The sequence below is a fragment of the Gekko japonicus genome, unplaced genomic scaffold, assembly GCF_001447785.1.
Source record: "Gekko japonicus isolate JY-2015 unplaced genomic scaffold, Gekko_japonicus_V1.1 scaffold960, whole genome shotgun sequence".
In the NCBI taxonomy this organism is placed as follows: domain Eukaryota; kingdom Metazoa; phylum Chordata; class Lepidosauria; order Squamata; family Gekkonidae; genus Gekko; species Gekko japonicus.
Window position 1 is genome coordinate 554068 of NW_015160866.1, and position 14334 is coordinate 568401.

The following is a 14334-nucleotide window of genomic DNA, read 5'->3' on the forward strand; positions in this document are numbered from 1 at the left end:
CCCTTCACTACCCCAAGGAGTCTCAGAGTGGTTTACAAACTCCTTTCCCTTCCCCTCCCCACAACAGACACCCTGTGAGGTAGGTGGGGCTGAGAGAGCTCTTGCCAGAAACTGCTCTTTTTCAAGAACAGCTCTTATCAGAACTACTGCTTGCCCAAGGTCATCCAGCCAGGTGTAAGTGGAGGAGTGGGGAATCAAATCCGATTTTCCCAGATTAGAGTCCGCGCACTTAACCACTACACCAAACTGGCTCTCTATTTGTCTACAGCATTGTCTACAGATGGTTAATTCCAGAAGGAGTCATTTTCAAATTACAAGATAAAAAAGAAAAGATTGACTCTGTTTCCAAAGCACGTGAGTTCCTGCAAGGGCAGCTGGGAGAGCCAGCTGAGGTCGAGAAGGAAGAAGATGACAGCAAATCCAGTGGTGAATTGGACTTGGTGTCTTCTGACAAGGACTCGCTTTCTGATAAGGGGGCGGCTGCCCCCAAGCGTACATATAAATTGAGGATTAGAAAAGATAAGACAAAATGACGGCTGAAGAACTCTGAATTGTGCCTTAAAACTTTAGTTTTATTGTGGGATGCTCTGGGGCTTCTCTTGAATGGTTAAAACTTTGGATTAAAAGATCAAAAAATTAGCATAGCCGACTATGTTCAAAGTAATATTAGAACTTTAACATTTATACAAGCTGTTGTGATGATCTCCTGTTCTTCGGGTTTTAGTTAGTTGTGGTTTTCTTTCCTTTCTCCCTAGATGTAGTTACCCATTCCCAATTTTTCGTTTGTAGTATATTAAAAAATGCAATAAAAAATCCCCTCCAGGGGGCTAAAAAAGAGAGAGAGAGAGAGAAAATGGTGGACTCAGTGTCATTATACCCTGCTGAGGTCGCCACAGCAAATTGACACTGAGTGTCCAAGGTCAGGGCACCCTCCCAGAGCTTCTTTCTAGGCACCGTTGTATTTATTTCCACAACGGGCCTTTTTCCTAGTTAATAATAACTACTTTTCTCAATATCTGGTTAGATAATTATCATTGAGGGAAAGTTAGTTGGGTACCTTTGAAAGTCTAAGCACAGATAGTAGAAATGGTACATGGTAGCATTATCATATTTTCATTTGGGGAGCTATTTGTGTGAAATCCCCACATCAAACATTTCTATACTGTCATGACAGGAGAGACTGGCAAAGTTTGCACAATCTTCTGAGGGATGGGGAAGAAGAATGGTGAAATGGGCTGCTGACATTCTACGGTCACTGAGTCCTCCCTAAGCATGATATGATACAATCCTAAGTGCAGTTGCAGTCTTCTAAGCCCGTTGACCACAGAGGATTTAGAAGGGTGTAACTTTGTTTAGGATCGCACTGTGAATTGTGTACATCCATACTAATTTTGTAGTTGTGCCCCAGTATAGAGGCTGATAATGTTCAACACAGTGAAAATGTTATACACAAGCCAGAATTCAGCCTTTTAAAACTAGGTTAAATGTTTGCCTACAAAAATAGCACTTTGGAGTAGCAAACCAAACTTCATTGACGATTCTACCTTGGAAGTGGCAGTGCCCTTCCACTTCTTGTCCTTTGCACCTTGTCAGTTTGTCCTTTGCTTAGGCTAGGGTTGAAGTTATGGTAACCCATGCAGAATGAAATTAATAAAAGGGGAAATGGTGGGTCCTGGGAACGGAGGAAACAGAGATTGATACAAGGCTATGATTCCACAGTGGCTAGGATGTAATGAGCAAGAAGTTTGCAGACATACCCACCTGTAAATAACATCCATCCCCACTAATATAGGGAAATCAATACTACCATATCTGCTTCAGTTAACTACTGTGTATTCAGATGTCATCACTGACAAAGGTTTGTCTGTAACAGGCATGAACGTGGCTTGTTGCCAGGCTTGTGCATAAAACTGGGAGCCAGGCAGACCCATCCTAAGACTCTGACAATGTATCGTTGCTGTTAGTTGATGTCCTTTGACTGTTCTGCAGAGAGGAAAATAGTGATGCAAATACCTCTCAGCTCCAACCGCATAACAATCACACCAGAGTGCATAGCAACCTCACCTTCCTGTGTCAGTCAGGGAGTGGTGTACCACCAGCTTCTCCAGTGAGTAGCAGACTCAGGCACAGCTAACCTCTGTCTTCTGGTGTGACCATGACCTTCTGATGTCACACTGCCATCACCTGCACTAGGAACATTCAAAGGCAAGGGAAGAAGAGCAGCTGACCCCTTACCTCCCAGGCAGCCAGGTGGTACAAGAACCACCAGGAATTGACAGATTCCATTGAGCTCCACAGGTGTGAGTTTGAGTCCCTATCTGCAGCCTCATTTCCTTTTGCCAGGTGAACACTCAGGAAGGGAAATATGACCAATCCAGCCACAACGTTCCCTAGCTCCCAAAGCTCATTCAGCACTGGCAGCTATGATGCACCTCTCACGATCCCACCCACCAAGAGTTCAGGTCCTGGCCAGAGCAGGGCATGGGAGCACCAGTCTTTTGCCATGCAAGGCTAATGCAGACAGTGGGGCAGCAACAAAGGAACATGCAACTGCACTCTCACCAAGGCAGTCCCATCACTGACATCTCTGCCACTAACTTACCGGGAAAAGGCATACTTGTAGGAAATGGGAGGCATGGATTCAGTTCCCAGTAAGTGGGATATTGGCCAGAAGGTAAAATTCATCTTAGTTCAACAAGAAAACAGGAACCAGGGGCCAGAATAGAGCCCAATTATGAGCAGTTCTTTAACCACTCACCCAACTGGGGGTCACAGGAATAAGACACAATGGGCATTAGGCATCCCCAGGATTCTCATCTGTCCACATCAGCCATATGGAGCCGTGTAGAGAAGATTTTAGAGACAGGCATGACTCAGTGGAAAGGCAGAGGGGGATAATATTCCTAAGGATACTAGTTGAGTTCCCACATGGGAAGAGCTCTGAAGCAGTCTAGCTTATATGCCCAAACAAAGACAAAAGAGAGACAAGTAACTGGCAGCATTCTGCAAGTGGGTAAGAGTTCTGCAAGTGGTGCTGCAGTCACACACACACACACCTACGAATTGGCGGGGGACACATGCTTCCCAGCCGGAACATTCTTGTGTGTAACACGGCTGCGTCGCACTATCCTGTTGCCCAGACATGACGTAAGCACGCTGGGCACGTAGCCAGGTGACGCTCTGGCAATGGGGCTGGAAACTTGATGGTACCATCGAGTTTTCAGCCCCATTGCCAGAGCGTCGCCCAGCTACATGCCCACGTCATGTCTGGGCGACAGGATAGTGCAGCGCCTGTGTTTTCCCCGCAGGAATGTTCCCACCAAGAACTATACGACCCTCGCCAATTTGCGGTAAGTACTTGGTAGCCCTACTCCCAGGTCCCCCCATATGATGGACTGACTGCTCCTTTTAGGAGACATAGCACAATCATTGAGCCAACGTTTATTCCTTGTAGGGAGTTGCAGTGGAACTGTATTTGCACTATATGCTTGGGCTACTCCATGGCGCTCTTGTCCTGCAAGGCAATATGCACAAAGGGTGTTTGGCCAGTAGTAGCACAGATCAGAGTGGGTGGCTGGTCGACACCCCTGACATACATTTGGCTGTTTTACAAATAAGACCTAGGACTAAGTTGTGAGTAAGCTGATTTCTAGGAATGCTTGAAACTCTCTAGGGAGGCACACAAAATGGCTTAACCCCTAATTTTGCCTACTAGAGATGCGACATGGTTTAGGACATTTACTAAGAACAATTTGGAAGTAAATTTCGAACTGTGCTTGTTTGAAGGTACATCTAGCACCAAACAGTACTGAAATATTTATATTCTCTATTAATACCTTTTTGCCATTTTCATAATTCTGCTTTTTGCCTTTTAAAATACTGTATGAATTTCTGATTTGCCTTTCATAATAGCCTTTACTTTTAGAAAATCAACTGTACTTTCATCCTGTATGCAATGCATGGATTACACGTGCCAGGTTGGTGGTCCCTTAATACTGGGTTTCTTTCTCTCCTTATAGAGGGAGGCCTTCTGGTTTCTATAAAAACCAGAGTTAAGTTTTCTAGGTACCTGAAATCTAGATGGCCATCTGTCAGCAATGCTGATTCTGTGAACTTAGGCAGATCATGAGAGGGAGGGGAGGAAGGGTTGCATCAGTGCTTAGTTCTTGTGGCCCTTTCTTACACGCCCAGGGAAATGCTGATCGCCACTTTGGAGTCAGGAAGCAGTTTTTCTCCAGGCCAGTTTGGCTGGAGATTGTGAAGGTTTTTTGTCAACTTCTGGGCATGGAACTGCGGTCACTGGGGTGTGGGGGGGAGGTATTTGTGAATTTCCTGCATTGTAGAGGGGGTTGGACTAGACCTCGGAGGTCTCTAACAACTCCATGATTCTAGATGGTGGCATCTTATGATGATATATTTTCAAAAGGTTTTGGGCTCTTGATTATAACAGGAAGAATGGCCCATCTATTTCCAGTAAAGCACTCTGTCTGTCCCTGAGGTTGCTCTTTGTATACAGTGGGCAAGTCACATCTGAGTGCTTTTCAATCAGTTTTGAGTTCACCCGCAATTATTTATGCACAGAAATTTTTGTGTTCCACATGATACTTATAATAAATGCATGTAATGGTGTACCTTCAAAATGACAATTCATTACAAGTCAGTGGTCACCTCTTTGATCTCTTCCTCCCTTGCTTTCTTCTGAAAGAAAGCTACATAAGGGAAAATGCCTTTTAAAGTATTCTGTTTTACATTTCTAAAAATGTTTGTACAACTGTGTTTGAAATGGCACAAGGTGTGCAGTGTGAACTGCAAGAAAGACAGTCCATTATAATGTAGACAGCTTTTGTCCTGGGTAGTGATGCCTCTTCCCTTCTGCTCCCCAAAATAAAGCAGCAAGAAGCAGTATGAAGATTTCTCTTTGAATTGACTGCGGGATGCTCAAAGCCACTGAGTTTTTTAGTGACAGCTGTTGCTGTTGGAGAGATGAAAGTACTTGGCCCAAGAGTCTGTTTATGTGTTTGAGCAGAGAAAGCAATATTCGTTGCAAGGAGCTCTGAGACAGACAGAGTCTGAGAATGAGAGAGCGAGAGATAATTATCTAAATTATGTTCAGGCTATTATTGAAGACGAATATAGTTAAAATGTAATTAAATATGACGGGCTCACAGGATGCAAGCATGGCTTTGGAATGCTAATCATCAATTACAGTTCTCCTTAGGGGACTCAGGCAGAATGAGAGAGTTGGGAGGGGATGACTGAGGTGAGATATGGAGTATTAAATAACATACCCCAGGGCTATAACAAGGCTAATTTCTTTTAAGAGATGAAGCTGTGGCACCAAGGGGACTTTGGCCGACCAAGCAGCATGCACTGTTGGCTTTCAGCTTAAGGACCCTCATGGAAAGCCTGAGCATAGGCTGCTGGTCCCTGGTCTTTTCTTCAAGGCATGAGCCTCAGCTGGAAGTAATGATTATATTTTCCAATTATAATGCCTATGTTTTTGTGTACATACTGATGGTATATTTCTCACTTAGTCTTCCATACATTTATCTCATCGTACACCACGGGGCCCACAGTTCTTGCTGGGACTTCTTGGCATTGCCAAAAAAACAAAAACAAATTATCACCATAGAAAAATTGGTTCATTTTCTAGCTATCATTCATGTTGTGATGCAGGAATAAGAAAACATTACCTTCCACTACGTGATTCAGAGGAAGACTAAGTGAATTGTAAACAAAAGAAACAAAGCTGTTTGTAGGAGGAATGGGGTCAGGGCTTTGCATGGAGAAGGTCCAGGGTTTGATCCCCAGTATTTCCAGTTGAAAGGATCAAGTAGACCTTTTGTCTGGGCAGCTGTCAGTCACAGTGGGAAAAGAGACCTTGACAGACAAATGGTGTGACTCAGAATGCAGCAGCTGCATGTGTTCAGGATCTCAGGTAAACATGCCTGGCTTCTCTCCACCTTCCACCCCCACCTTTGAAGAGAGCATCTTCAAAAAACTGTTTCTGCGGGTTCCTGGATCAAAGTAGCACAGAGGAGGACCACTGACATTTTTTTTTGACAATGCGATTATACAAATCACATGTTTTGACAATGTGATCATAAAATTATTAAGATGTTTCATCTACATAGAACTCATTCAAGAATCACCAGGTCTCACCTTTCAGTCCTTTCAGAGTTAGAATCTCTATGTGTGAAAAGGGAATGGGTGCGTTTGTATGAACATCCCCTGATTGTCAGGTGTTTCTTAGTATATCCAAATATTAAGGGGTTGCCAGTCTCCGGGTAGGGGCTGCACTTCTCCTGGAATTACAGTGGATCTCCAGGCTACAGAGATCAGTTTCTCTGAAGGAAATGGCATGTTCAGAGGGTGGATTCTATGGCATCACATCCCTATTGACCTCTGTCTCCTTCCCTACCTGGAGGCTGACAACCCTAAGGGCAGCAAAGTGGCTCTGATTAAGCACTGAAGGACTCATCTGTGTTTAGGGAGTATGCTACAGCTCCCGTGATGGCCATCCACCAGGATACATTGTCCATGCATAGATGTGTCAAAGGTTTACTGGTGTGAGTTGGGATCTTTCCATTGTGCCCTCCCTGCAGGCTTTGATAAGTAGCAGAAAGGAGGTGGGGGAAGAGATAATCTGTGGCAAGATTAGTATAATTTAGGGTCAGGTGTTCAGAAACTAATAGTGCTATCATAAACCAGGTTATAGTTTTCTATATCCATTTAAGTTAATGGGTTGAGAAAGGTGTAATTCTGCTTGCAAAATGCCGGCCTGGATGAATCAGAAGTCGGAATTAAGATTGCCAGGAAAAACATCAACAGTCTCAGATATGCAGACAATTCCACTCTAATGGCAGAAAGTGAAGAGGACCTAAAGAGCTTCTTGCTGAGGATGAAAGAGGAGAGCGCAAAAGTTGTCTTGAAACTCAACATCAAAAAAACTAAGATCATGGCATCCAGACCCATCAATCAAATCAGTCAGTCCTAAAGGAAATCAACCCTCTGGAAGGCCAGATACTTTGGCCACCAAATGAGAAGGGAGCACTCATTGTAGAAAACCCTGATGTTGGGAAAGATTGAGGGTAAAAGAAGGGGACGGCAAAGGATGAGATGGTTAGACAGTGTTATCGATGCAACAAACATGAAGTTGAGCAAACTCCGGAGGACAGCAGAGGACAGTAGGGCCTGGCGTGATGTGGTCCATGGGTTTGCAAAGAGTCGGACTCGACTGTGCGACTGAACAACAACAACAAGGCATATATATAGGATACAGAACTGCATCATCTGAAGCGAGACACCGGATTCCTGTTCCTGTCATGGCGTGTGGCCTGGCGTGATGTGGTCCATGGGGTTGCAAAGAGTCGGACTCGACTGTGTGACTCAACAGCAACAACAATTCTGCTTGGGATGCCATTGTCAAACAGTAACCCTTAGTTGATCAACTAAGAACTATTCAGTGGGGCTTCATACCAGGTACTCTAAGGATTGCTGTGTCAGATTTGTAAAATTAAATGGGAGAGGCAAAAGTTTATATTTAATGCAATTCTGTGCATTAAATACAAAACACAGTTCTGTTTTCTGTAAAGCCAATAAGCCACTATTGTGGCATTTTTAAAAAAAGAGACATAACCCATAAACTGTCGGTTGTTGCCAAAATCTTACCATTCCTATCATCTGTAGCTGAGCTTGATCATTTAGTTTTGTGAAATAAAAAATGAAAAGGTTAATAGCTTAAATATTTATCTGTTTTATTGAAACTGTATAAATATTTACCATTTCCAAAATGTCAAAAACAAATACATTGTTTTCTGCAAGCTGTTTCTAACTAGCATATACCTACCATTTATATTGTTTTTGAAAATATATCTGTATAGTTAAAATCACAAAAAAGTATGATTCATTCTTCTGAGGAGTCTACACAACCTTTTTTTAAAAAATCGGTAATACCACCAGCAGAAGAATTATGGGAATGTCTTGCTTGATCTTATAAATGACATGAGCAGACTACCATGTGACATGTTTCCAAACAGTGCCTTTCCTAGTAATGTACCTTTACCATGTTGGAATGTGTTTATAACAGCAAGTAAGATATTTCCATGTAGAAATTATTGTGTGACTGGGCAGTACAGTAGTAGCCTTTAGTCTTATCATACTCAGAACCCAACTGTACTTTTGATATGCAACATGGGATCTTGTTTGAATTATTTTGTCCAGGGGCCCATCTTCCTCCTTTTCTCTCTAAGATGACCAGATGTAAAAGAGGAATTTCAGGGCTCTTGCACTTTTACCAGTTGTGTAGAATAGAAACTCTGAATCGGTGCAGCATGCCAGATGGGGCAGGAGAAAGCTGTCCTTATATCACTTACACCATGTCATTATTAAAGAGCTTTTATTATGTTCTCTTCTCTCTGTGTGTTGTTAGGATGTATATGGTGTCCTCCATCCAAGAGCTGGTCAGACCTAGACCTGCTTAGTTTCAGCTGCGTAATCATACCATGTGCCTCAGGACATTCTGTAGCCAACAACATGCAGGCAGCTGAGAACACCAAAGAAACCAACTATGCACAGTTGTTAAAGGCATAAAAGACATTGTCCTCCTTTGCATCTGGTAGTTCTCTGTCATTTCTGTCACATAAGATCAGGGCACAACCCATTTGTCTTGACCTACCAGTTGAAGACTAATTTTGCTCAGTTTTTAATACAATTGTTAAGGTGTTTACATTTTGGGGGATACTTATATTTGTTAGTCTGGCTGTTAGTCACTTTTAGTAATTCTATGGAAAGTTGATTCAGAATTGCATTAATAAACAAAATACATCTGTATACTCACATATGTTTTATTAAAGCATGACAGGAAAATGTTCCAAATGTTTTACATCTGTATACTCACATATGTTTTATTTAGGAATGACAGGAAAATGTTCCAAATGTTTTTTTCTTTCTAATTTATAAAGTCAGTGAAATTTGATCTGACTGTTCTTAACACTCATTGTTGTTGCTCTGGTTTGTTTTTCAGATCTTGGCAAGCTATATGTTTTGACAGACAACCAGCATCTTTTATCAGAATCGTTGGAACTCACAACACAGCTAATGAGGTAACTTAAGAGAGGAAAGCCTGCTGTATGATTGATCCTGAAATAGGTTTTATATCACACAGTTTTCATTATTCAGGGCTGCCAAAGGTTAACTTGGTTCTTCTGCCTGGATAACCTACTAAAAGAGACAGGATGTGTTGTTTAAGTGAATATATAAAGAATTTATTGTTGTCTGTAAAAGTCTTTTCACAACCAAGTCTACAAATTTATCATTGCAGTGTTTGTGTGGCCTTTATTATAAGATAAGAACATAAGGGACACCAATGTTGGATCAGGCCAAAGGCCCATCCAGTCCAACACTGTCACACAGTGGCCCAAAATACCAGGTGCCTTCCGGAGGTCCACCAGTTGAATGTTGAATGTTGCTCATGTACATTGTTAAAAGTGATCAGATGATTCTGATGCACTGGCATGGCAATATAGATCTATAAATAAGGGAAATGGCAATCAATGGTTGATTTTCAAATGAAAGGATATAAAAATGTTATATGTTGAAATCAGGAAGCCAGCCAGGTATTGATTTGCTTTGCAATGTGGTTTGCTTTAATTGTTGGTCTATTGTATTTGTATTTTTTTCTCTGTAAGATAAGCATTCTTCCTTCAGGACATGATTTGTATGAGGCTCCCCCATTTCATGCTCCCCACCACCCTGTGAGGTAAATTGACAGACAGTGATTAGCCCCAGATCACTCAGAGTGAGTGCCATTGCCTTACTGGGGGTTAGGAGCTTGGGAATCCCTGGAATGAGGGGCAGATTGGTCATCAAGGCCATCAGGAGGTCCCAGTTGGCTGATAGCCTAGGAGGCTGCCACCCCAGCACCAAACAAGGTACAGCCACATCCTGTAGCCGTCACTGAATGCTGAGCAGGAAAGGAGACACTGCAGCCCCACTGAGCACCACACAGTAAAGCCCAGCCAAGTTGGGTGTGGTTTGAGGTTTTTGTGCAGGCTCTTTTCCCCTACCTCCCTCCTTTGGGATGGCAGGGCCCTTTTTCACAAAGTTCTTCCTCCCAGTTCACCCCTGTGCAGAACCACAGTCTTTTCAGGAGTTATAGATTACGAGTGGCAATTTAGGATGTGTGGGTTGGATCCAGTCTCTTGAGCAAAAGTTGCAGGAACAATGTGGAGTAATAGCTATGCAGGTTTGTGAGCTGCAGTGAAGAGGGGAAAGGGAGTGAAATTGCTTCCTTCTCCCTTCTCCATCAACATACCATCACTGACAGAAAAAACAGGAAGGATGATCTTGCCTCTTCCTCACTGGGGCTGTCACACCATGTTGATCCTGTGACCCCAAAAATCAAGTTTTCTGGGGTCTGAAGGGACTACTGGGGGTGGGGGAGAGGAAAATGGAGACGATCTGTATCTATCAATACCTTCTGCTGGACAGTCCAACACTATATCTTTGCTGAATTGTATCCCGTGGATTGAGCTTACTTTGTGCATTTTGTCTGGTGCATTTGTAGTTACTGTCAGCCAAGATTTTACTTCACATAATGAAAGGAAAGAAGTCACTGTATTTGCTATCTTATTCACATGTAAGCCCACAGCCATCCCTATCAGTGTTGCTTTGTTAGCCTAAGCAAACAGAGAGAAAAAAAGAACAAAGGCTGAAGTGAATCCATGGACTGGAAAGCCCAAAAATATTGTATAAACCTCTCCCCCCCCCTCTCTATATATATATAGAGAGAGGAAATATATGTATATGTGTGTGTGTGTGGTTTTTAATATAGTAATGTTGTTGAGTTTTCACTAGATATGTCTTAGAGCCAAGATCTTGATGTAGGCTAGCATATTTATAACCCTGTCAGTCACATTTGATGATCTTTTTTCTGAAAGAGAGCTGCTATATTTTACTCCTGTAAAAAGTGAATAACGTCATATCACAAAATAAATAATAGCACCATTAAAGTAGAAGCCACAAATGCAAGTAGGTAAATTATTCATCCTTTTAAACTGTCTGTATGCGTGTGAATTCCTTCCCCTTCCCCTCCCCAATAGATAACCAAGGAAGCACTTCAATGCCTGTTGGAATCTTATATGTGAATAGATTAATGTCTTTAAAGGCAGTAATATTGCATGTTCATGCATACATATTTCATGCAATGAGGAATTATAAATAAGGCAGTAAATTGGACTTGGGGATGGCCTTGGAATGGCATTAACCATTCATTGCTTGACTCTCAACAAGCATTTGTGGTGGTTTCCTGAGATGAAAGAGAATAAAATATTTACAAATTATAAAATGTAAACTTTTGAACCTAGTCAATGATTAGCACTGCTAAGTGGTTACTGAATAACAACATGCTTCCTGTTGTGCTTATTCTGTTTTTTTTTCCCCCTTTGTTTTTTCCACACTAAATACTTGCTTAGATATTGTGTGTGTCTGCATTTACAGTTTGCAGTAATTAGGATCATGGTAATCATCAGAATAGATAGACAGTGTTCTGCTTGGAAGTCAGCATCCTGTCACTAGCAGTGATCATTATCAAATGCCTCTGTAAATATGCAAATAAATGTGCAGTAGACAAGTACAGGATAGCCTGCTGCTAGGAAAATTGTTCTCTTAATCCCCATTTAGTGGTAAAACTAAGCCCTAATGGCCTTTTGAATTATATGTTATTCATCTTTTATAATTGAGCTTAAGACCTTTGGTCATAGAAGCTAATAAATATAAGCAAGAATGATATGTTAGGATTGCCAATATTTTAGAAAAGCTGCATATGTTTCAGAAATATAATAGTAATTTGTTTTAAATAGTATGGTGTTCTGTAGTATGTATAAATTTATCAGAAATAATACATAATATTGTTGTTCCCGATGGGATCACAAGAGTACTTTTTAAGTGTAACAGGTGGGTCATGAGAGCTGCTTTCATTCATGACATAATCTTGGAAGCCTTCAATTATTGTTCTAGAGAGGATCTTTTAGAGCAGAGTTCCCAAAGGTAATGCTCATGGGGCATCATGCCATCCATGAGCACCTTTTCTGGCACCTGCCAAGTGTTTTTAGAAGATGGGTGTGGCCAGCTGGGGTTTTTGCTTCTGATTGGCCAAAGGAGTTCTGATTGGTTGTACAGATTTTTAAGACATTGCTTTGGCAGCAGTTGCCACCAACGCACAAGGATCTTCACTGTGTGCGTGAAGATAACCTTTGTGTATGCAAGAAAATATTTTTAAATGTTTTGTTCATTTTAAAAGCCATTCTATTAAACTGAACTTCTGCCTGAAGAGTATTCAGAGAAATATTCAATAATCCGAGGAAAGAACCCAGAAGAACATTCAAGAACTGTGTCAAGAAAGATTAGCTGGACTATCAGAAATTAATTTAAAATTACAAGAACAAACACAAGAAAATATAAAAATCAAAAAGAAGCAAAAAGATAATGACACACATTTAGAAAGGCAGGCTCTTCGGATTGAGAAGGCAGAACAAAGAATTTAAATCCTAGAAACTCAATGTGGATCTAATAATCTGCATTTTAGAGGAATCCCAGAGGATTTTGAGAGGCCAAATTGGGGGGGGGGGGACTTCTGTGATTTACTTCAGAATTATCTGAAGGTAGAGGAAGATTTCCTGACATTGACCAGATTTGTAGAGTGAATTCAAGATTTGCATTCAAGAATAAGCTACCTTGAGATGTACTGGTTCGATTCACCTACAAGAAAACACAAGACACAATACTAAATAAACAAAGGGAATCACCACTCAAGATTGCAGGAAAAGAAGTGCAGATCTTTCAGGATTTACCAATGAATGTGTTAAAGAAAAGGAAAGACTTCAACTTTTTGAGACAGATTTTACAAAATAAATAAATAAAATATTGTTGGGAAATACCATTTGCAATACAGGTATTTTTTACCAAAAGGAAGAAAAATAATCGCAACAGAGGAACAAGCCAAGCAATTGGCTGAAGAACTGCAAGCAGAGAACTTATATAGAGGAACAGAAGGAGAATCTCCAAGTAATTCAAAGCAGTCTGCTAGTAGCTTGAAGCAAAGTTCACAGACCAAAAACTCTGAAGAAGAAACAAGCATAGAAAAGGATAAGTTGTATGTGGCAACAATATCAGGGCAAAATGGATAAATTAAAAATAGCATCAGTAAATATCAGTTCTCCAAAACTCATGAAAATCAACTGAAAAAACAAAACCACTGATATATTACACCTACAAGAAACTCATATAAAGAAGGAATACAAACATATTTTAAACAATCAAAAATTGGGCAAAGCATATCTTGCTTCAGCACAAAATAAAAAATGTGGAGTAGCCATTTACATCAGCAACCTACAATTAGAAGAATCAGAAGACTTGCAGCGCACTTTCAGTGCATTTCAGCAGTCGTTGTGGGAAACAGGAAAATCCAGTTGCAGACAAGTGCAAAAGTGCATTTAAAGTGTGTTCTCCAACGTGTATCAGAAGAACCCATGGCAGGATAAGCTGAAGCTGAATACAGACAGTATGGCAGTGATACTGGTTTATTTATTTTATTTATTTATTATTATATTTTTATCCCGCCCTCCCCATGAACGGGCTCAGGGCAGCTAACAAACAAGGGCACCGTGTGCCAAATGTAAAACATTTGTTGTTCTTCAGTTGCACAGTCGAGTCCAACTCTTCGCAACCCCATGGACCAGATCCCGCCAGGCCTTCCTGTCTTCCGCCGTCCTCTGAAGTTTGCTCAATTTCATGTTCGTTACATCTATGACACTGTCTAACCATCTCATCCTTTGCCGTCCCCGTCTTCTTTAACCTTCAATCTTTCCCAGCATCAGGGACTTCTCTAGTGAGTGCTCCCTTCTCATTTGGTGGCCAAAGTATTTGAGCTTCAATTTCATTATCTGGCCTTCCAGGGAACAGTCAGGGTTGATTACTTTTAGGATTGACTGATTTGATCTTCTTGCAGTCCAAGGGACTCTCAAGAGTCTTCTCTAGCACCATAGTTCAAAAGAATCTATTCTTCGGCGCTCGGCCTTCCTTATAGTCAAACTCTCGCAGCCATACATGACTACTGGGAATACCATTGCTTTGACCATGTGGACTTTTGTTGGCAGGGTGATGTCTCTACTTTTTATCATGCTGTTTAGGTTCACCAATGTCACTACGTCCACAACTTCCCCTTCTATTTGCCAAGGAGTGATGGGGCTGGATGCCATGATCTTAGTTTTTTTGATGTTGAGCTTCAAGCCAACTTTTGCGCTCTCCTCTTTTACCCTGAGCAAGAGGCTCTTT

The 14334-nt window shown here is 41.4% G+C and overlaps 1 protein-coding gene across 1 annotated transcript in view; it reads left to right on the forward strand.

Moving 5' to 3' along the window:
• BTBD9 (BTB (POZ) domain containing 9) overlaps positions 1–14334 on the forward strand; it is a 255390-nt gene that overhangs the window by 226505 nt on the left and 14551 nt on the right. The window contains 1 exon segment of the mRNA XM_015422015.1: positions 9026–9104. Coding sequence (XP_015277501.1) covers positions 9026–9104 — 79 coding nt within the window.